Genomic DNA, 23796 nt, shown 5'->3' with positions numbered 1-23796 from the left:
TAGGTTGAACAGGATGGTTCTAGATCTCTGTCTTAGACGGTCCTAGATGACTCCTTCTTTCAGAGTTAGGATCAGTTTGTACACACAATCTTAATTTTCCCTTCCTTGCGCAAAGTTCCTGACCCAGTGTTAGGAGATCAGAGGGAGCTCAGTGGAGTGATGTCGAGTGGGTCCAGGTTTCCTTTTCGGAAATCTCAGAGGGGGTGGAGGCTGAAGGAGCAAAGGTGGCGAGGTGAATGTTTCTTTTTACCAACAAAGCTCTCCACAGACTTGCCCTCGGGGAGGGCGGTGATGCTGTTGCCAGCTGAATGAAGCCCACTGAACTCTGCTGAGGCCCCTCTGGGCACTGGCTGGCAGCTCCCTGCTGAGGTGCCTCTGTCCTGAGGTCATCCGGGCAGCCAGAGGGGTTTCTAGATTAAGAGACTATGGTGACCATGATGAGATGACATGTGGAGAGTTTAATTTGAAGATCTGTCCACTGCCTTCAACCCTGGACCAACTTCTCACCAGGTCAGGCCAGAGAGAGTCTCTGGGAAGTATTGGGAGGCCTCATTCTCTCATGTGGGCTTGTCCCGTCCACACATGTGCCACACGTTCATTCCTCTCTGGCAACCTGGATCCAAATGGAATCGCTTCTCAGTGACCAGAAATGACCCTTTTCCAAGATGTGTAGGTTCTTTTCCCTGTTACATATCTTCTTAGTGGTACCTAGTCCCAAACCACATTAGCCAAGATACCATGGACAAGTCTCTTAACTTTTCCGAGACTCAGTTTCCTTATCTGACAAGTGGGAGAGTAAATCCTGCCCAGCATAGCTTTCATGTTGTTTTGAGGATCCAGAATAGAAATTCTCAGTCTCTTTATGATAAGGAGATACTTTAATTTCCCTGAAATCTCATGATCACCACAAGGCAATGTGCCTTGACAATGAAATGGCAGAAACGGGGAGTCAGAGCCTTCTTTTTCTTTCCCACTTTCTGTTCTTGTACTGCATATTTTTTTCAATCCAGAAAAATCCACCAGTAAATAAATATTTGTATATATAAATATATATATGCTACATATAAGTACACACACCTAAGACCTTCAGTAGGGCCTTCAGGTCGTGCTTGGGGAGTGGTCGTTGCAGAGGCAGGAGGGAACTGCCTGACGCCTTGTCTCCCGGTCTCCTGAGCAAAAGGCCCTTCCCTCCCATCTTCTTTGCCTTCAGGAATAGTCTGCCACCAGGGCTTGGAACTCAAACAGGAAACACGCTGTGGCTTGAAAAAGAAAGAAGCTGGGGGTGGTTTTTTTTTTTTTTTCTTCCCTTTTTACACAATATTATGACACCAATTTGAAAAATAAATCTCAGTTTCTCTGCTTTCCCTCCCAGGTGTTCACAGAACTAAGAAAATAAATACCACATCTAAGGTGTGCTATGTAGGCAGCTCTGGGGGCTCTTGGAGCCGGCTCTAAACAAACACACAGCCAGCAGAAGGCTTCAGGAAAATCACCAGTGCCCACTGAGGGTGCGCAGAACCAAGAAGGGAAACACAGCTTTCCACAGCCTTTCTGCCTCCTCAGCAAGTTCCGGGAGAAGCTGTCACTCGAAGGACAACCAAGAAACCAGCGTGCGTATGCTGAGTCCTGCCAAGGGCTGCGATCTGAGAGTTGGAGGTGTTTTTGTCTCCTCACAGAGGGACCTTTGTGAGCGTCCCCTGGAACACAGGCTCTTTCCCTTGGCCACATCCGATCTCCCCTTAGACAGGAAACCTGCAGCCTGCTCCTTGAGAGCGGCGGGGAAACTTGCAGGGGTGGTGGAAAGAAAGGGGGGGTTTCTCCTTCAGTCTCAGAAAGTCCCGCTCAAGGTCTTCTGGGAAAGTGGGAGCCAGCTGCACCCTGGAGGGCTCTAAGTCCATTCACAATGTCCTGCTGGCACTGGCTCTGTTGGAGTGTGTCCATGGTTGAAATAGAATGGATGTCAGGGTGAAGCCTTCTTGCTAAAGGGTGGCTTGGCTTCCACTGGTTGGAGAAGAGTGTGTGTGTGTGTGTGTGCATGTGTGTGTGTGTGTGGTGTGTATGTGTGTATGTGTGTGCTTCAGTTTCTTGTCTTCTCTCTTGGTTGAACTGGCATTGGGCATAGTGTCTAGTCTTTTGAACGGCTCTTCCTCCTCAGAGAAAAGAAGCTGCTCTTCTGGGGGGGCCCCATCATCATAGGCGCTTGGTTCTTGTGAGTAATTTTAATCTAAAAGCAAAGAGGCAGAAATGAATTAGTGGCCTGCAAATCCCAGAAGCCTATGGGAGAGTGATCTGCAGAGGGAGGAAGGGAGGCCAGCTTCGGGCTGGAAGGAGCCCCATGCAGAAGGACGACTGTCCTTGAACAGCTTCAGAATTGGCAACTGGACCCTGACTGGGCCTGGCGTTTGGCACTGCTGGAAGCAAGGGGCGGAAACGCTGGGGAGAGACAGGTGTGAGCTTCCCACGTAGCGATCAGCTGAGCTGATCACCTGTCTCATGTCCTTGCTATTCATAGTCTCTCAGAATGTCACAGCCAGAGGAGACCTCAGGGACCATCTCATTCAATCCCTCTGCAGGATAGATAAAGGAATGGAGATCTCAATGCTCTCTTGAGCCTTGGATTAGCCTAAGGTCGCACAGAGAAGGCCGGAACAGCTAGAGCCTAGTTCTTTGGATTCCCCGCCTCCACTGCTCCTGGCCATTCCTGCCTGGGCAGTGCAGAGATGTCAACCAGTAACTCCAAACTGACCTAGAGGCTTCAGTCTGACCTCCGACCCAAGCGCTACTCATGTGGAAAGTTTCCAAGGGAGTCTCTTAGGCGTTTCCTCTTTTCTTAGTCTTCTAGGGGAGACCCAAGTTTCTTTTAAAAGCTTTTATTTTTGTTTGAATTTTAGGTTTAATGAGTGCCTTCTGCAAACTTTAAGTCAATTGGAAGTGAAAGACACTGGTGAATTCTCATTTTTTTGTCTTTCTTTCCAACCTTACCCTCAGGGTATGGCTTCAAAATGCTTACTCCCTATTTGAATGTGGCCTGGTGGCACTGATGCGTTGATAATCTGCATTGTCAGTCCAGCAACATTTATCAAGTAGGAAGATGATGTGGGAACAAGAGGCACTTAGGATTCAAAGACCTGGGTTTGCGTCCTAGGACTCCCCCTTCTTTGCTGTGAACCTTTGGACAAATCATTTAGCCTTCAGAAGCAGTGCTTGCGGAACCGTAAAATGAGAATAGTAGCATTTATTCTATTTTTCTCACAAAGTTGTTGTGAAGATCAAATGACAATCTGTCAATGAAAGCCCAATGTAAACTGTAAAATGGAATGCACCAGTTAAATAACTTATCTTACACTGGAGGAGGAGAAAGATGCTTGTCAAAAGAAACACAATCTATGAGCCCGTTCTCTTGAGTTTTACCACCTATTGAAATGACAGTATGACCCTAGAGAACAACAGAAGAACTCCTGAAGAGAGAGACCCATCAACAAGTTTAAATGTAGGATAAGCCAAGTGTTGTCAAAAAGAAGTTAGGTAAGGAATGAGAAGAACCTGAATGGAGCAATTGAGGAAGAATTTTAAGATCTGAAAGGAAGGGAAGAAAATGTGTTGGTGAAAGAGAAAGGGAAGGCACTAGGTTGAGGGGCTACATACCAGCTGGTTGAGTGTGGACCAAAGGATGAGAAATGAGGTCAGGAATACAGGTGGGGCAGTTGGTATAGGGTTTAAAGGGAAGGAGGCAGCAGAGATTGGGTTTAATATGAGGTAGTGGGGAACCATGATAACTTTTTAAGCTGGAGGATAACATGAAGAAAAGAGTTTGAAGGGAATTATTCAATAGCTGTTGTCAAGATGAGCTGGAGCTGGGAAGAGTCTGGCTAAGAGGGTTCTACTGCAAGCCAGGTTTAAATTTATAAGGCCCCAGGATATAGAAAGAAAAAGATGGGGCCAAAAGTCATTGTGGGGAATGAACATAACCTGGGGGAAGGAAGCTGAAAACGACTGTTAGGTTGGTTTCCATCAGCCTGAGAATCTAGGAAGGGAGTAAGTCTCTCTGTTTTGTGGTAGTCACCAGGGGAGCACACCGACGACACGTCAAGTACCGTTTTGTGTTATGTGCCTTATTATGGGCATTGTCTTTATCTCAGAATTCAGGGAAGTGAGGCACTTATCTGTGGTGTGCAATTTAGCCCCATCTGATGGTAGTGATTTGTGGCACATTTCCTGTGGTAAGCCTTGTGCCACTCCGGAGCGCAGGAGCCCCGAGGGGAAGAAGACATTCATCTTATTCACCTTGGTATTCCCTGAGCCAGCGCAGAGCCTGTACCTGCTATGGAAGCACTGACTGGTTAGCACAGCCAAGAAAAACGGGGGAATGTTCCGGCAGTGGAGCTGGCCGTGCTTGGGACAGAGAGTGGTAGCTGTGGCACCGCTTACATTTCCCATTGATGGAGCCCATTTTTTTAGACCATGGAAGATCCTTGCTTCTCCTTTTTCTCCCTCTAGCTGACCAGTTTATTTGCTTGTTAGCACCTCCAGGGCAAAGGGGAGGAGGTGAAACTCAAATCCCTTTCATCTGGGTTTTCAGCAGTTTTGACAAAGGTCTCGATGCGGCAGGAGTTTGGAGATGCTGGGTAACGTGAGGTTTTGATGTGGTTTGTGGATTCTAGTTCTACAGATAACTGGGAGTTCACTGTATGTACATACACTGGGGGCAAGAAGTATGAGATCATGTCCTCAACTCGAGTCAAAGAAATGTCAGTATCTTACCCCCTCATCCCCAGATTAGGAGGGGCTAGTGGGTTAAATACGAAAGATCCCATTTTAGGAGGTAGTTGGATGTGGTTAAATCTGCCTTTTCAACCCCTGATGGAAAGAGAGCATCCCACATTTCTGTAGTTAGAACCCAAATCTCTCTGGTCAGGCAATTAACTAAAGTCTGTATGATTGTCTTAAAAACCCTTCATCACATTTATAACATCTGGCAAGCACTAGGGACAGCAGCCCCATGCTCTTAGTTTTCTGTTTTATTACAGAGAAAATTTGTTAACAGTTAAACATGTCACATTTTCCTTAGGAAGTCCTTGTTCATAGTGTAATAATAGTCACCCATTTTCCCTTTCCCTAGGTAAGTAACATTTAATTCTTTAATGGAATTGGAGATTTTTTGGTTTTGTTTTTGGAGTATACTTTGAGGTGAGAGGTTACTATACAGTTATCCCTTGGTATCCATAGGGAATTGGTTCCAGGACCCCTAGCGATACCAAAATCCACGGATGCTGGTTTTATACAAGTCTCTTGTGTAAGATGGTATAGTATTTGCATATAACCTATGCACATCCTGTATACTTTAATCATTTCTAGATTGCTTGTAATACCTAATGCAGCGTAAACGCTATGTAAATAGTTGTAAATATAATGTAAATGCTATGTAAATAGTTGCCAGCACACAGCAAATTCTAGTTTTGCTTTTTGGAACTTTCTGGAATTTTTTTTTCCTGAATATTTTCTATTCAAGGTTGGTTGAACCCAAGGATGCGAAGCCCACGGATGTGGATGGCCGACTATATAATGGCACTTTCCCAAACAGGCAATTTCTTGGATACCATATGTTAAAGAGTCCATTACTTTCAAATTAGTTTATGATCTTTCTTCTCTCCTTCATTAGTTTTTACGTATACTAGGGTTTCTTAGGGCTCTCTTCTGTACTATTGATTTATCTATCCAATATTGCGTCAACTGCTGTGGCTTTATAATTATTTTAATATCTTGTGGGAAGTCCTTCTTCATAGCTCTTTTATAAAATGCCTTAGCTATTGCATTGTTTTGTCAAGTTTAAAAAATTGCATTAGAATTTTGTCTGGGGGTCCCTATTTAGAAACATAGGATGTTTCTAAATTCAAATCTTTTAAAAAATATTACTTAAGTCTTGAAGTTTTCTTCATCTATTTTTCACAATTCAGTTTGGTATCTTGTTTTTGTCTGTTGCCATTATAATACTTAAACTTTTTTCTGTTATATTCCTCTGATTGGTTATTGCTGGTATGTACAAAAGCTATTAACTTTTGTCTATCTTTCTGTACAGCTTCATTGAAATAATTTAACCTATGAGGTTTTCAGTTGATTTTATTAGCTTTCTATATACATAATTATATTATCTGCAAAAAATGACAGTTTTGATTATTTTCCAAATACTTATATTTCTTTTCTGCTTCATGTGTTTTGCATTGGTTAGAACTTCCAAATAACATTAGCACACATGTCTTACCCATGATTTTAATGAGAATTCTGCTAGTGTGTTACATAAAATATTACTCATTGGTTTAAGATAGATATTTTTCGGGACTTCCCTCGTGGTCTGGTGGTTAGGACTCCATGCTTCCACTGCAAGGGGCATGGGTTCGATCCTTCATCAGGGAACTAAGATCCTGCATGCTGTGTAGCACGGCCAAAAGAAAAAGGAGATTTTTTTTCTTTTTTTTTATTTTGAGGAAGTGCCTTTCTGGGCTGAGTTTTCATCTTTAAAAATCAGAAATGTTGAATGTAATTGAGTATTTTGGGGTCATCTATTCATATTATCATGTGATTTTTCTATCCAAACTTATATAAGAAGACATCCTTGCATTCCTTTGATATATTCTTCTTGAGTGAATGATTCTTTTAATATATTGTTCAATTGTATCTGCCAATACTTTAACTATAATTTTTTTTTTTTTTCTGTACGCGGGCCTCTCACTGCTGTGGCCTCTCCCGTTGCGGAGCACAGGCTCCGGATGCGCAGGCTCCGCGGCCGCTCCGCGGCATGTGGGATCTTCCCAGACCAGGGCACGAACCCGTGTCTCCTGCACCAGCAGGCGGACCCTCAACCACTGCGCCACCAGGGAATCCCTACCTATAATTTTTGTATCATGTTCATATTTGAGATTGGTCTGTAGTTTTCCATTTTTAAGCATAGTTTTTGTTAGGTTTTTGTATCTGTCTTAATTTTATCAAATGGATTGGGTAGCTTTCTATCTTTGTCCTATGGAACAGTTTACATAAATATTTATTCCCTAATAATATGGAAGAACTCACCAGTAAGATCATCTGTTTTAAGATCATTGTGGATGTAATTCTTTGAAAACATTTTTCATTTCATTAAGGTTACCTAGGATTTTTATAAGATGTTCAAGTTTATTAGAATCAAGATAAAACTATATATATGTCATATAATGTCTTATTAAATAAAACCATTACCATATTTATATTACATATGTATTAAATATTTTAATATCTCTAATCTCTGTTTTTCTTTTTCTCTTTCTAAAATTAGGTTTTCAAACATTTGACATGTTTAAAGAACTAGTTCTAGATTTTCCTGTTTTTTAATTGTTTAATTTCTAATTTTATCTTTATTTTCTTCCTTCTGCTTCTCCTAAGTTTGTTTTATTATTCTTTTAATTTGGGGATTATTCATTACATTTTTTTCCTTTTCAAATAATGGAAGTATATGAGACTCTGAATTTACTTCCAAATACAGTTTAGGCTATATTCTGTAAGATTTGAATGCGAGCCTTCTCATTTTTATTATTTTTTAAATAGTCAGTAATGTTAGCTTTGATCGCCTCTTAAATCTATTATTCTTTAGGAGAATTTAAAAATCTCTGAGTGATTGGATTTTATTTATTCATTTAATCTTCTATTATTAATTTCTAGTTTTATTGCTTTGTGGTCACATAAAACAACCGTTACAATTTCTGCTTCTGGATTTTATATATATGTTTTCTTTGTGAACTAGTTTATGATCTATTTTAGTAAATATCCTATGAATCCTTGAAGAAATGAGATATTTAATTATTTAAGGCACACTTATTTCACCCAAGTTTAATTTTTAAATTGAGGTATAATTGACATATGACATTATTTTAGTTTCAGGTGTACGACTTAATGATTTGATATTTCTATATATTGTGAAATGATCACCACAGTAAGTCTAGTTAACATCTGTCACCATAGTTACAAAATGTTTTCTTGTGATGGGAACTTTTAAGAGTTACTCACTTAGCAGCTTTCAAATATACAATACAGTGTTATTAACTATAGTCACTCTGCTGTATATCACATCCCAGGACTTAACTTATTTTATAACTGGAAGTTTGTACCTTTTTACCCCCTTCGCCCGTCTCACCCACCCTGCTCCCCCTACCCCCACCTCTGACAACCACCAATCTGTTCTCCATACCTATGAGCTTGTTTTTTTAAAATCCAAGTTTTATGTCATTTACTTTTTTTACAGCTTGACCTCAAAGACAAAAACAAACTTTTTTTTTTTTGCGGTACTGTTGTGGCCTCTCCCGTTGTGGCCTCTCCCGTTGCGGAGCACAGGCTCCGGACACGCAGGCTCAGTGCCCATGGCTCACGAGCCTAGCTGCTCCGCGGCATGTGGGATCTTCCCGGACCGGGGCACGAACCCATGTCCCCTGCACTGTCAGGCAGACTCTCAACCACTGCACCACCAGGGAAGCCCAGAAACAAATATTTTAAAGCTTCTCAATACCTGTCTTTCTGTCAATTTTTTTTGTTTGTTTTGTTTTTTTGCGGTATGTGGGCCTCTCACTGCTGTGGCCTCTCCTGCTGCGGAGCACAGGCTCGGACGCGCAGGCCCAGCGGCCATGGCTCACGGGCCCAGCTGCTCCACAGCATGTGGGATCCTCCCGGACCGGGGCATGAACCTGTGTCCCCTGCATTGGCAGGCGGACTCTCAACCACTGTGCCACCAGGGAAGCCCTGTCAATTTTTTATATATGTATTTTTCTCAGAATATACATCTATACTGAGTTTCACAGTATATATTTTGATTCTGTTATTAAACAACTAAAATTTTATGACCATTATATCTCAAAATTGAGAGTACTTTATATTAAATAAAAAGTGACATTCTTTATTCCACTTTATGCTTTTGGCATGTTGGAAGGTTAGTTTGCCCCAAACTATCACTTCTTACTTTTAATTTCTCTATGCAAGGATAAGATAAAAAGATATATATATGTCTTTCTGTTTTAGATGTGTCTCTTTATAAGAAGTATATCACTGGATTTTAATTTTTAACCCAATATGAGAGTCTTATACTTTTAATAGGGGACTTTAGCACATTTATATTTTTTTGTCATTATTGATATATTTAGTCTTAACCTCTTTTATCTTAATCAAAAAAATTTTAAATGTTTGCTTGTTATTCACTTTCTGTCTTGTGCTATACTGACAGGGTTCATTAACTTTAAATTCTCCCAGATTCGAAAGGTCTGCACCCTGTTTTTAGTGTCACTAGTAATTATCTAGTTATTAAAATTTTCTTCAGATTTACATCCTGTAATTATTAAAGTGAAGAGAGACAATGAAAAATTTAACATTTTTACTATTCTTTCAACAATGTCTCCCACATGCTTTCAGCCTTGGTGAACATAACTTTAGGTTTGGGATCCAAGTTATGAATGTTTACATTATATATCTTCTCTTTCAAAGAATGATTTTTGCCATTTGCATTCAGTTGCATAACCATATTTAACAGTTTTTTTTTTTACTTTATTCTAATTTAACTGATTTTAATTTTTACCAAAAGTTCTTTTGTTGCTGTGCTGTCCCATCATTAAGCCTTCAATTCGGAATCACTTCATAGTATGTGCCTTCAGGAAAATGATTCAAAAAGGGTGCTTTTGTTTTAACTCTTTCAAGTTTAAGAATGATTTTCTGTTACCTTCTGCTGCGGACCAAATTGTATTCCCACCTCCACACCCCAAAATTCATAGGTTGAAGCCCTAACCTCCAACGTGAGGGCATTTGGAAATATGGCCTTTAAGGAGGTAATTAAGGTTAAATGGAGTCATAAGGGTGGGGGCCTGAATCCAATAGGACCAGTGTCCATATAATAGGAAGAGACATCAGGAGTGAATGCACACAGTGAAAAGGCCATGTGAGGACAAGGTGAGAAGGCCATTGTCTGCAAGTCAGGAAGAAAGGCCTCACCAGAAAGCAACCCTGCCGACACCTTCATCTTGGACTTCCAGCCTCCAGAACTATGAAAGACTATGTTGTTTAAGCCACTCAGTCTGTGGTATTTTGTTAGGGCAGCCTGAGCTGACTAACATACCTTCCACAGACTGAACACCATAAAAATCATTGGGTCACAGTTTTTTTTTCATCGTGAGTTGTAATCTCTAAAAGGTGGCATGGAGAGAGAATGGGGATAGGAGGAGTATCTGGCTATTTTAAAATCAGTGCTTGGATCTGGAGGAAAGCAGTCCAGTTTCCAGATACTACTGAGCTAGGTGGCCGAGGGTTTGCTTTCTTCCAGCTTTTTTTTTCTTTCTTTTAGGAGACAGGAGGAGCTTGGATAGATGTTTCTTTTTTTTTGTGGTATGCTGACCTCTCACTGTTGTGGCCTCTCCCGTTGCGGAGCACAGGCTCCGGACGCGCAGGCTCAGCGGCCATAGCTCACGGGCCCAGCAGCTCCGCGGCATGTGGGATCTTCCCGGACCGGGGCACGAACCCGTTTCCCCTGCATCGGCAGGCAGACTCTCAACAACTGCGCCACCAGGGAAGCCCATTGGATAGATGTTTCTTAATTCAGCTCCCTCAAAATTATAAGTAGTACAAATTCCCTCCATCCTTCCCAGCTCTAACAAGGTGGTAAGATATTAGGTTTTGCTGTAGTATGTTCTCATCCTTTTCTTAGACTTCATAGAAACCAAAAGATTGAGGTAAGATTTTGCAGAAAAACTCCTACTTTTTATAACCTTTATAAAAGATGACATTTCTAAAGTCTCTGTCTCTAGGGACTAGTTTTACAATTTGTAGAAGTTATATGGAACAAAGAATTATAGAAATAAACCTACAATTCAGACCTAGTAACTGTCTTATGAAAACCTCTTTTCTAGAAGACAACTTGATGTTCTGAAGGGCTCCAAATACAGGTTATCGAGGTATCTGAATACTCCACTAGAGTAAGGAAGCTCAGAAACACAACTTCTGTCTTGAGATTTGCACCCTCACGATAGTATTGAGGATGTTACTAATGTAGTATCCCAGCGAACACCCTGGGCCCTGAACACCAGGACAGTGGTTTCTCTTTGCCATGGAGTTTCTAGCTGGGTTTCTGAGAACAAACTGCTAACAAAGGTATGGTAAATCAGGGACTGGGGTTGTTCCCTTGATTTTTGTTTGTTCAATCCTTTATCCATTGCTAAACAAATATTATTGTGCAACTATTACAAACAAACCAGGCACAGTGCTAGGTGCTGGGAAATATGGGTCACAGAAATGCCATAAACAAAATAGATAACCCGTGTGGTTACCCTTTCAGGGGAGCTTTCAGGTGGGTCCTTGGGGCTGTGGGTGCACCTGGGGTGCAGCGTGTCTATGCACTGTGGGAATTCTCCCCCAGGAGCCCTGGTGGTCACAGCAACTAGCTGGAAGTTTGGCGTAAGTGTGCACATTTGGCTGCTATATAAAGAAGCACTTTCTAGTGATTAGGCTTGTTCATCAGTGGAACAGTCTTCCTTTTGGGGTGGTAAGTTCCTTGCCACTGAGTGATTCAAGCTGAGGCTCTCAAGGATACTGTAGATGAAGCCTCAGAATTCACCATCTAGAATCATAAGCTCTTTGAAGACAGGTCTATGTCTCCTTTGGTTTGGGAACTGGTGTCTCCCAGTGTCTGGCACATAGCACATATTCAATAAAAGCTTGGCAGGTAAATGAATGGATGGATGAATAAAGTGGAAGAGAAGCTGCACTAGATGATCTCCCAAAGCTCCTGTAACTCTGAGATTCAGAGTTTCATATTAAGTCAGTGCCCCAAAGGGGCCCAAAATAAAGCTTCTCACCCTCATCTCAAAGATTGGCAAAACTTACCATGCAAGGTGGCTGCATCCAGGGCTCTCCGTCCACTTGCATTGGCAGCAGCTTGTTCGTCCTGGAGCCCCGAGAACAGAGAGCACAGTGAGCTTCTTGGAGTCTAAGGATGAGGGTTGCCCCCACCAGGGAAACAGAAGTGGGAGGACCTGACCTGCCCACCTAGGAGTGGTTCTGAAGACTCTCCTGGGGGGGTGGGGCTTGCTGAAAACAGATTTCTGAGCCCACGTCAGGGGTCCCGACTTGACAGGTGTGGGCCAGGCCCAGAGGTCTGTGTTTTAATAAGCACTACGGATGATTCTGTTGCTTTGACCCCCAGACCCTACTTTAAGAAACATGGCCCTGGGTGAACAGTGAGGTCCAGAGGAGTCTGGGAAACAGCGGCCAACAAGTATGGCTGCACCACAGCTGAGTGGACCCTTAGTCGAACGATCAGCCAGAGGGCCTGTCCATGGTGCCAAAACGCCACTATGAAATGGGAAAGGTTATGAAATGGGGAAAGGCCTGGTTTCAATGTTGAGTGAGCAGTTGCATCACGTCAGTGAGGTAATGTCTCCCACTTAAACGAGGTACAGCTCAGGTCTGAGTGTGTCTTGCCTTGCCCCCAGTCCTAAAGCATTCCCTCTTTTATCTCCTGAACAACAGCAGACGCTGCGGTTGCATGGACTGTGGACCTGGCTTAGCTGGGAAAAGGGGTCATTGGGAATGTGATCCCCATGGGTAGGCGGAGGAGAGAGGAGAAAGCGTTGCTTTCTTGCTTGGGTCAAGGCTTCTTTGGCATATGGATTATTAAAGGAGAGAGATGAAGGAGAAAAGGCAGGTCCTTTCGGAGGCCTCTGGTCTGGGCGAGCAGGGAACAGTTGCCACCCACTGGCCAGAAAGCCCTCACCTGGGTTTGGCATCTGCCCTGCTTCTGAAATTATAAAATGAGGGAGGCAGGCTGCGTTTCTTTTTTTTTTTTCCGGCTGTGTTTTGATGTAGATGATTCTCCGACTGACTCTGAGGATATTTAATAATAAGAACCAATAAACCTAATAATAAAACAAATAAGAGGAGAGAGAGAGTGGCATTTTGGTTTTGGGGAGTGAGGAGAGTATCTGGGGAATGCCCAGGAGGCTAGGGCTTCTGACTCACCCCTTCTATTTCTATCTGGAAACAGAAAATATCCTATCTCTTATACATGTTTTAAAAAAATTCTTCAGAGACCAAATTCTCTGGTCTACATATGTTATGGCTTAGATGTGCTAATGGACTGGACCTACTCAGTGTTAGAGTCATGGGGAAAGGACAGAGAAGGAACTACAGAGGTTAACCTGGAAAACAGGGGCCCCAGCACAACAGCCCAACGAAGAAGAGAAGCAAAGATCTGGGGAATAATTGAAAAGACAGGAGACACAGAGAGGGAATGAAGAAAGGGGGTTAGTGGGATAGATCAGGGAACCAGCTCTGAGGACCTTTCTGAAGGATGCAGGGTGGCACCAAGAACAGCGTTTCTCTGAATGTGCTCTGAGGACATTCACCCAAGAGGTTAAGGGATAAAAGGGTTCTGTGTTTAAATAACTTTGGGAAACCTGCATGTGGTGGTCCCCTCCAGGAGATCCCCAAGACACACGAATAGATTTGATCTATAGAAATTAAATGGGAAATGGAAAGGAATAAGGACTCCTGAAATAATCAGGTGGACAAAAATCTGTGACGAGTTGCATTTATTAAACAGAAGCAACCAAAATCAGAAGATCCCCTCCATTAGACCCCATCTATTCAGGAACCTGCAGTGGCTGACCTACGTGATCCATACTCTAAAGAACTGTCATCCTCTTAGTCAGTTATGACGGGTTTGCTGAGGTTGATGGTTTAACTCTACAAAGGTATATGGGATTGCTAACTCTAGTAAAAGTATTTCTAAGACCATTATCCAAGAAAGAGCAGAGTGGAGCACAGAGCCTGGTTTTTGTCAAAGTGTGCCCTCTGGCATGCATTGAACTGTTCAATTTGTAAAGATAAAGAAGGCAAGGAGTTGGATCTCTGGTCCTCTGGACCTCATAATATGACAATCCTATTTAGAGAATCTCACCAATTCATTCTAAGAGAACAGCAAACTGGTTGTGGTGGGACCCTTTAGTTGATGTCCTGGATGTTTGCGTTATACCTTGTTGGGGAAGTGGTCTCCAAAGACATTCTTCATAAATGTTATCAAGCTTCTGCCCCACCCCACTCTCTCTGCACTGAAATCTAAAGATGGCTTCCTAGTTGTTATCTGTAAGAATATTCAGGGAGGTGGGGAGACTGGGGGGCTGCTGGGTGATGAGGAAGCATACCTGATGGAGACAGAGGAGCACTGGGCCAGCCTCCTGCCTGCACTCTTCAGGCCAGTGTAGATCTGCCCCATTTCCATGGCTCCCTCTAGCCCCACCACTTCAAGAAGCTGGTCACTGAGGTCTGTAGAGTGAGACAAGCAAAAGCAGTGCACACACATCTCTCTGTTTCCCAGTCTGGTTTGGGCCAGAAGGTCTGGTCCCTAGATGGCCAACCCAGAACTCTCAATATCCCTTCATCTCCTACCAAACAGCATTTTCATCCTCATTCTGAATAGGGAATTTCCCCAGAAGTCAACAAATGTACTTTTCATAAACAGAAACCCAGTTCTAGTAAAAAAAAAAAAAAAAAAAAAGGTTTTGGTTCAGAAGGTTAACATGCATCCAATGAATAGGCTGACATATCCAGAAGCCTCTTCAAATGGAGTGTAACATAAAGGATGAACCAGCTATTTCTGAAATACAATCCCCCAGTGCAGCTAAAGACACATTGGTTTGGGATTAGGATAGGAAGGAATGCTGATGAAGGTCCTTATCCAGAGCTGGATCAGGTTTCTCTTCCCTGAATGTCTGAATAACATTTTGGCCCTACTGACGATGACTGATGCTTAATTAACTTCAAATTTGGCCTGCGGTAAGCCAGTGGTGAGCCAACCTCCTTGGACATCCTTGGGGAAGTCAGTGACCTCTTTCAGGACACCAGGTGCCTAATCTGAGCCAAGGAAAAGAATATTTCACCTACACCAGATTATACTGGGTCCACAGTACAAAAAGAGGGATAGAAAATACGAGTCTCAGGCTCAGAGTCACACAGGATCGATGGCTTCCCACAGTGGCAGTCGCTTCTGATTCAGCACCTAGAAGAGGTCCTTTTTTTCAAAGTTCCTGGGGCTTGGATTGTGCCTGTCCAATTTCTGGGGAAAGCAACGGCAGCATTAAGGTTTGATGGTGCGCCCAAAGACTCATTTTTACAACACAACTTTTATTTATTTAAAACAGAAGCAAATAAAAAGGCAGACTCTTTAAAAGCTTCCATTCCTTCTTTGCCTACTAAGGCAGGGGAAATTCTCTCATAGGTTGTAGCTAATCGCTAACATCCTATTAATATTCATGAACTAGAAAATTGTTCTAGAAAATCGTTAATGTTTCTGCTTATTTGACAGATGGCTTCGGTCTTCTAAGGTGCCTCCTGATAAAGTACGATAGTGTTTATTAAGATTGGCAAGGAGATATTTGGGCTTGTCTTTACTTTTTTTCACATACACACACTGTATTTTATTTTTACAAGAGATAAATAAACTGACACCAAGCATTGTGTCTTTACTTTTTTGTTACACTGTTGTTTAAAAAAGTCTCTTGATGGATATACTTCTTTTTTTTTTTAACACCTTTATTAGAGTAGAATTGCTTTACAATGGTGTGTTAGTTTCTGCTGTATAACAAAGAGAATCAGCTGTACATAAACATATATTCCCACATCTCCTCCCTCTTGACGGATATACTTCTAATGAAGACAGTTAAACTATTGGGCTCACCACAAATGTGTAAACGTCGCTGAAGTCTAACCTAATGATCACTAATGGACATCAGCTGCCAACAGATACAAAAACTGCATTAGTCTCTCTACACCCATGGTTTTCCCCTCTACACCCATCGACACTCCCATTCTCCTTCTCTGGTACTCCTTTTTTCACAACTGTGAAAAGATACTGTCTCCTTAAGCCCTCCATCTCATTTGGATTTGGAACAAGAAGCCATGAATAGGCAAAGTTTGTTTAGGAGAACGCTCCAGGCTCTCTTAAGGAGCTTAGATCCAGTAAACAACAAATGTCTAAACCTCTAGTCACTTAATTAGTTCCCTTCTTACTAAAGTGTGTTGAATAACCATTGGATAGTTTTAGCTTAATGTGTCATTTTACAGTGTCTGTGAAATCAATATGGGTTGTGAATGAGAGAGAAAAGAAGGAGGAGGAGAAGGAGGAGAAAAATGAGGAGGGAGGAGGAGGGAGGGGAGGGAAAGGGAGGGAGGAGGGAGGGGAGGGAAAGGGAGGGAGGAGGGAGGGGAGGGAAAGGGAGGAAGGAGGGAGGGGAGGGAAAGGGAGGGAGGAGGGAGGGGAGGGAAAGGGAGGAGGGAGGGAAAGGGAGGGAGGAGGGAGGGGAGGGAAAGGGAAGAGGGAGGGAAAGGGAGGGAGAAGGGAGGGGAGGGAAAGAGAGGAAGGAGGGAGGGGAGGGAAAGGGAGGGTGGAGGGAGGGGAGGAGGGAGGGAGCAAAAGGGAGGGAGTAAAGATGTGTAGGGTGTGTTTAGGGGTGAGGAGAGTAGGGGAGTCATACTGGGGTAGGAGAAAGGAGGAGAAAAGAGAGGTAGAACTTTTTAGAAGTTTCTCTGTTGGCAGAGAGACAGATGTCTTGTAAAATGTTGCTCTCTGTACCAGGCTTTGGTATCTGACAGTGCTGTGATAGTTCAGTGTTTTCCCTCCTTGAAACATTCCCTGGTAACAAAATGTTCTAAGAAGCAGCGGACTTAATAGACTCAAGTGTTTCAGCTTTTACAATGTCTTGGTCTTTTAACAAATTTTCCTGTTGAATGGCTTTAACAGCGAAAAGTTGTTATCATTTCCCACACATTACCTTGCAGCTATTACTTCCCACACATTACCTTGCTTCCTGGCTCTAGAAGAGACATAATGCAGGCTGATCTCATCAGTATGGGGGGTGGGTAGGAGCAGGGGTTTACACAAATGTGGGACTTGGGAGATAAGTGCAGAAGTGCAAGGGGAGGGGCTAGGATCTTCTATGTTTCACCATTCGGCCTTTGAATTTGTACTCTGAATCTTCCCCAGCGTGAAGAGGCTAGGATGACTCCTGTTTACTACTGAAGGAAGACTTGCTGGCTGTTCTGTTTCTCTACCATTGCCTAACTGATCTTTCAATTTCCTAAAATGCCTACCAGGAAGTTCTGCAGTAAAGAAATATATTCAACTTTGTTTCCCAAACTTATTGGACCATGAGACTCTTCTTTTGTGTGATACCTAGAAACAGTTTCATAGGTATCCCTGGTAGTTTTCTTTGGAACACATTTTGGGAAATTCTGGTATCACTCAATTCCCTGTACTTCCTCTAGCACACAGATCCTTATGCAGAAACTAAATCTGGAGTTAAAATGAAACAGAACAGAGCACAAGTTGATGTGCAGGCACACAGAACATTTAACGTTCAGAACTTAGAATCCAGGATCAGGACACCTGATATACCACGTGCCTGCTTTACCTTAGGTACCAATGACTCAGAGTGTGGTTTGGCAATTCATATCATCTCCATATTGTCTCTACATTCTTCAATTTGTTTGTGTTTAAGATGGAATGTCCATGTACCTTAGCAAAACAGGTACTCATTAATCCACTCAATCATTCAACAGTTACTGATGGCAACCAAGTGCCAGACAGTGCGTTAAGAAGTGGGAATGCAAGATGTTCAACTCTTGAAGGACTCTTGGCCAAGAGGGAGGAAAAGCGTTAGGTGTAGAAAATGTTGTCAGTGAACTATAGGAACAAGGAGGCCTGAGTAACTGATTATGACTGGGCAAGGTATGGAAGGAAGTGTCACAGGCATTTAAGGAGGGTCTTGAAGGATGAATGCCAAGGTAATTTGCTGGGTTAAGAAGGAGAAAGAGGAAGGACATTCCAGGGACAGGGATGATTGTGTGTAGGACTGGATGCACAAGGAAATTAATTTATCAATAAACTCACTTGGCAATGTCATTGGAAAATATAAAAAGTATCTCTCCCTAATGAGAATTACCATCTAGAGATTTTTTTTTTTTTTTATAGAACTATAAAAAGAGGGTCTCTGGGCTGGGCACCAACTTGTTGCAACCACAGAGCTAGGTCTTTCAGCACTGCTCCTGGCAACAAAGTCTCGTGCAGTGCTCTGTGTGCAGCAAACACTTCCTCCAAGAAAGAAAAAAGAGGAAGAATGGGAACATGGGAACAGGAGAATGTGGAAGCAAAGGCGGAACAGCAAGGACAGCGATAGCAGTTCCAATCTGGTACACTTGATTCAGCCTCCAGTATGGGATTTTATAAATGCACATCTGTTCAGGTCACCTCCACAGCAAAAACCCTTCAGTGGCACCAACCATGACACCAGGCACTGGGAAGGGAAGATGAAATGTGCACGCTTTCATACCTATGATCAGAGTGTAAACTGGCAGAAAAGTTTTTAGAAGTTTGGTAATAAATGTCTAAAACTTTCACACTGTTGATTCATTTCTTTCTTGATACTGATCACAAGAAACCACTGAAAAAATCTAAGTTCATACAAATATGAATATTGTGGCGTCATTTATTACAGTGAAACTTCCCCCTCCCCCATTTCTACCTATATGAGAATAGTTAAATTATATGGTATCAAACTATAGAATTTTACACTGCTATTAAAATGTTTACAGATTTCAAAAACATTAAATATGTATATGTTATAACTTCAAGTGTGAAGGCAGGATATAAACTTACTTGCATAGCATGTTCTCAACTATATAAGAACATGCATGGAAGAAAAGAACAAATTCCCCTAAAATCTTAAGAGTTGTGAGTTCTGGGTAATTAGATTAAAAGTGATTATTATTTTCTACTTTACGTTTTTCTAAGTGTTTTGCATGTTCTATAAATGTATATCACTGTTATAATTTAAAAGTCATTTAAAAAACCTATCAACTGCTGTTCATACTTGGAAAGATGTAAGTTCCCTGGCTTGATGATGCCCAAGACCCACCCCCATCTGACAAGAGGCTGCCTCTGTACTGTTATTTCCTGACATCGTAGGGCTAAGTTCCTCCTCCAGACATATACAACAACACTTAGCTCCCCAATAAACCCTACTGTTTCTCTCTTTTATGCCTCTACCCATGCCATACCCCTGCTTGAAATGCTCTCTTCCACTTTTACTTGCTCATCAAAACCCAGCTCAAGCACTGTCAACTTCAAGAAGCCTCCCTGGACTTCCATGCCTGCAGTTTGATTTAGATACTCCTCCTCAAACTTTCCCAGGTAGACATATATGGTCAAAGAAAGAACAGGCTGGTTGATGTGTTGCTGTGGGCAAGAGATGGTTGCAGTAATTACTGTACCACAGGATCTAGGTTGAACAGGGAAGGAGTTGATGGACTAGGTGAAAAGGGAGAAGCCAAGTGAGAGACTTGATGAGTTCCTGGAGCAGGTGTCCTGAGACGGTGGGAGAAAGGTTTGGAAGGATGTGCTGTGAGTGGCGCTAGGATGACAAGTTCTACCTGTGGCCCCAGTGGTGGGCAGCTGAAGGAGAGGGTGGTGATAGGGATCAGAGTCAAGGAGAAGTGCGGCTAGGTCAGCGGTTCCTCAACTTTGCTGCAGGTTAGAATTACCTGGGGTGGGGGGGGTAAAAAAAAAAAAAAATACCCAGGTTGTCCCCATACCAGTTAAATCAGAATGTGTGGGCCTCCTACGGTATAGCACAGGGAACTGTATTCAATATCTTGTAATAACCTATAATGGAAAAGAACCTGAAAAAGAATACATATATGTATATATTATGTATAACAGAATCATTTTGCTGTACACCTGAAACACTGTAAATCAACAACACTTCAATTAAAGAAAAAAGAATGCCTAGGCCTGGGAGCTAGGCATCAGTATTCGCCTAGCTGATTTAAAGATTCCCCAGGTGATTCCAAAATGCAGACAGTTTGGGAACCGCTGGGCTAGGTTATTGGGTAGATCACCCCCATAGGCTAGTGGTTCTCAGAGTGTGGTATCAGCATCACCTGGAAACTTGTTAGAAATGGAAATCCTCAGGCCTCACCCAGATCGACTGAATCAGAAACACAGGGGGTTGGGCCTGGCAGTCTGTGTTCTAACAAGCCCTCTGGAAGATTCTGAGGCACACTCAGAATCAAGTTGGAGAACTTGAGCCTTAGGCAATAAAACTGCCCAAAACATATGCAGGAGTTGGAGTGAAGAAGAATATAAACAAGTTACTTCCTGACTGCTTTGATCCAGAGCTTCTTCACTTGAAAAGGAGACGTTAAGGAATAATAATACTGACCTCAAAGTGTGGTTATGAGATTAAATGGCAGAGGTGTATGTGAAAGTGTCTGGCACAGAGCGGGCTCCAAAAACATATTAGGTTTGCTTTCCTTTTCTGCCACATTCACCCTGGCAACTCCCAACAGTCTATCTGTCTGTCTACCTTCTTAGAGCTGTGTACAAGAGTCCAGCCCATAATATTCAGGTTAAAACATCTTTAACAATCTTCAGTGTTCCTCGTGGTTTCACACAAAGGCTGTAAATCCAGGTGAGCTTTAGATGAAGTGGGCATCCTGTCCCAGATGTTTTTCTTCCTTTAAACTCTTCCCTGACTCTGTTCCTTTTCCCACTTCTTTGATCTCAGCCCCATTTTGCTTTTATTTCTTTAGACCTTCCCACAGTCTGGAGGAGGGGGTGGAGCTCAATGCCAATAGGTAAAGGCTGGCAGAGCGCTCCTATTTAAGGGGCACATCTTCCCTGTTTAAACCCTCTGGAAGCCCAAGGACAACATCTCAGCTCTTAGTGAGGCATCCAAGGTCATTCGCTATCTGGCCCTGTTCCCAGCACAGGCATCCCTCTGCCTGGAGAACTCCGGTTTACCCTCCCGGGACACTCCAGGCAGTGTGCTTTTTCCTTCTCCTCTGCTCAGTGGATCTCACCCAACGACAACTGTTTCTGGACGCATCACTCCCCCAACCCCACTGAGAGTTGAAGGCAGGGATGTGTTCTTGTTTTGTTTATCTTTGAATCCTTAGCAACTAGCCCAGCCCTTGGCATATAGAAGGCTCCCAATAAATGTTTGTTGAGTAAATTGAATAAGATACATGCTTTAGTGCCAAAGACCTTGACAGGTTTAGCCTGAAAGAGGAAAAATATAATGATTAATAATAATGATAACAACTTGCCTAGGTTAAACTGGGTAACAGGTTTTCCATGAATTAACTCATTTAATCTGCATATAACAGATAATGATGACCCAGTCTGGTTTTCACCTCTCTTCTTTAATGCATAATTTTTATGTTCATACTCATCTTGGCTGCTGGTTCACATTACTGAACAGTCAGTCCTTTAAGATGTAAGGGATATGATGTGGGTGTCATGATTTGGGCTCCTCACTTGCAGTGCCCTGGAGAAGCGTGGGAGATCCTTAGCCTAGCTGCATGCTTTGCTACCCTCAATCTCACTCCCACCCTGCTTCCCCTTCTATCTGCACTCCAGGGTTCAGGTATGAGGGCTGCAATGGGCTACCCCCGGAATCAAGCAACCCTCAGTGGAGGTGCTGAAACCCTGACTATGTGATGGCACCAGAAGGCTTCTGAGCCATCCCATCCCAGCAGTGAGGAAGGCCGCCCCATACCCTAGAGCAGCTGTGTGACATAATAAACCCTGTGGGCTCTGCCTCTTTACCTGGGTTACAGCAGCACAGGTGGACTGAGGTGTTAGGTGTCTGTGCTTACTTTGGGCTAGAATCCTATCAGTTCAGCAGGTAACACCAGTCAGCTAATGCTGCTCTGAAGCTTTGACTGACAGGGCTATGTGTCTGATTAATTCGAAATGCAAAAATTTGTCACTACTTCATACGTGGCCTCGGACAGACAAATATGGCATCACAGGGATAAAGGAAAAAGCTCAGAAACTCTGCACAAGTTCTTGAGTTTGGGGCTAACAGCTCAATGGCTGTGTCCATACAGGGCAGGGCATTTGTTTTCTCTGAGTCTGTTAGTTCGCTAGGGCTGCCATAACAAATCCTACAGGCTGGGTGGCTTAACCAACACAAATCTATTCCTTCACGGTTCTGGAGGCTGGAAGGCCAAGGTCAAGGTACATCTTGCACCTTTCAGGGTTGGCTTCTTCTGAAGCCCTTCTCCTGGGTTTGCAGATGGCCACCCCTGGCTGCCCCTTCACACAGCCCTTCCTCTGTGCACGCGCATCTCCGGTGCCTCTCTCTGTGCCCAAATGTCCTCTTCCTGTAAGGACACCAATCAGATGGGAGTAGGGCCCACCCTAACTGCCTCATTTAAACTTAATCACCTCTTTACAGTCTGTCTCCAATTACAACCACATTCTGGGGTACTGGGGATGAGGGCTTCAAAATATGAACAAAATTCCCCCCCTCCCCCACCAAACATCCCCGCCCATAAGAGGGACAATAAGAAAACCTACATCATGGGTTATTTTGAGGACAAAAGAAATAAAGAATGTGAAGGTGCTCAGTAAACAGCAGTTAGGAACGTCCCTTATCACTGGGCTACTGAGAAGCTGGCATGCACGGGAGGGGCTGTGGGACCTTCTTACTCGCCTCAGAAAGTAAGGATGCAACCCCGCTCTGCCCTGCTGCGGGCCAGGTTCGGCCCCCATGTTCTGGACGGGTGAGTGGTAGCTGGCAGACTCGGCCTGCCAAGCCAGTGGTAGGCGTCACCTTGGGCTACTCTCCTGCCTCCAGATTTCCATGGGGATGGGCCACGTGCCCTTGGCAGCTCAGGAACCCAGAGCCCAACAAAGCCGGGCACTGGTCAGCCCACCTAAGCTTCCCACTGGGTCTGGTCTGGGCAGATGAAAGGCTGCTCCCAGCTAGAGAGCTTCAAAGCCAGCTTAGAAGCATGGCGACCTGAAAACAGGCTGGGGGGTGGGGAGATGGAGATGGAGGGGGCTTTGGGGCTTCCTTGGGCACAAAAAGGTGAGTAAGGAAGGAAGGCTGTAACTTACCTGCCATGTTCCCACCTGGCCTTTCAAAGCACCAGGCCCTCAGGTATCCCAATCATAGCTTATCGGAAGGGTAATTTATGACCAGTGCTTTCCCTAGACATCCTAACTCAGACACAGCATAAAGTCAGAGGGCTCCTTGCCGGTAAACGGAGCAGGCAGGGGGCTCACTTCCTGGCGTTCTGTAAACCCAGCGTAAAGAGCGTGCTACTGTGAGCCAAGCTGTGAAGCACAGAGCACGGGCTTTGGACAGACTTAGGTCGGAGTGCCTACTGTTTGGCGCTCACTACTTCTATTACTGTGGGAGAAGTTGCTTAGCCTCTCCGAGTCTTTTATCAGGAAAATGTAGGTCTAGTAACCTCACTGGCAGGGTTGCTGATGAGGTTTAGAAGTGATGCCATCCAGATCCTGCACAGAGAGCACACAGAAGGCCCTCAAGAAACAGTGGCTGTCATTGTGATTTTAGGTTTCTTTAGAAAGGGTGGTCCTCAGGAAATTGTCTTTGCTACATAGTAAGTGCGTGGCCTTCTGCAGATGGTAATCAGTGTAATCCAGAGAAGGTAGTCCAGGAGGAAGGAGAGGAGGGAGAGGAGAAGATGGGGGGGGGGAGGGTAGGAAAAGAAAGAGGAGAAGGACACTGAGGAAAAGAGGAGCAGAGATTCCACGACCTTGAGATTTTAGGGTGACCGTCCCTCCTGGCAAGAGAAGCATCCCTATTTCAACTTTTTTCCTTTAAAACAGGGAGAGCTTTTACTTGGAAATGAGTTCTTTAGTTCCTTTCCTTTCCCTGACTTTGTGTTCCTGTGTGTGTGTGTGTGTGTGTGTGTGTGTGTGTGTGAGAGAGA

General features: G+C 43.5%; 1 protein-coding gene across 4 annotated transcripts in view; it reads right to left on the bottom strand.

Moving 5' to 3' along the window:
- Window positions 1-2058: 2058 nt before the first annotated feature.
- The window catches only part of DGKG (diacylglycerol kinase gamma), a 161357-nt gene continuing 139619 nt past the window's right edge, over window positions 2059-23796 (bottom strand). For all 4 annotated transcript variants that reach the window (XM_029214535.1, XM_029214536.1, XM_029214537.1 and 1 more), the window contains 3 exons: window positions 14196-14316; window positions 11878-11938; window positions 2059-2224 (listed from right to left, as the gene is read on the bottom strand). In XM_029214535.1, coding sequence (XP_029070368.1) covers window positions 2126-2224; window positions 11878-11938; window positions 14196-14316 — 281 coding nt within the window. In that variant the 3' untranslated portion in view covers window positions 2059-2125. The remainder of the gene's footprint in view (window positions 2225-11877; window positions 11939-14195; window positions 14317-23796) is intronic.

This window comes from Monodon monoceros, unplaced genomic scaffold, assembly GCF_005190385.1.
Source record: "Monodon monoceros isolate NGI ecotype Baffin Bay Population unplaced genomic scaffold, NGI_Narwhal_1 Super_Scaffold_11, whole genome shotgun sequence".
Classification (NCBI taxonomy): domain Eukaryota; kingdom Metazoa; phylum Chordata; class Mammalia; order Artiodactyla; family Monodontidae; genus Monodon; species Monodon monoceros.
The sequence above is the reverse complement of the archived record's forward strand: the minus strand, read 5'-3'. Positions and strand labels throughout refer to the sequence as shown.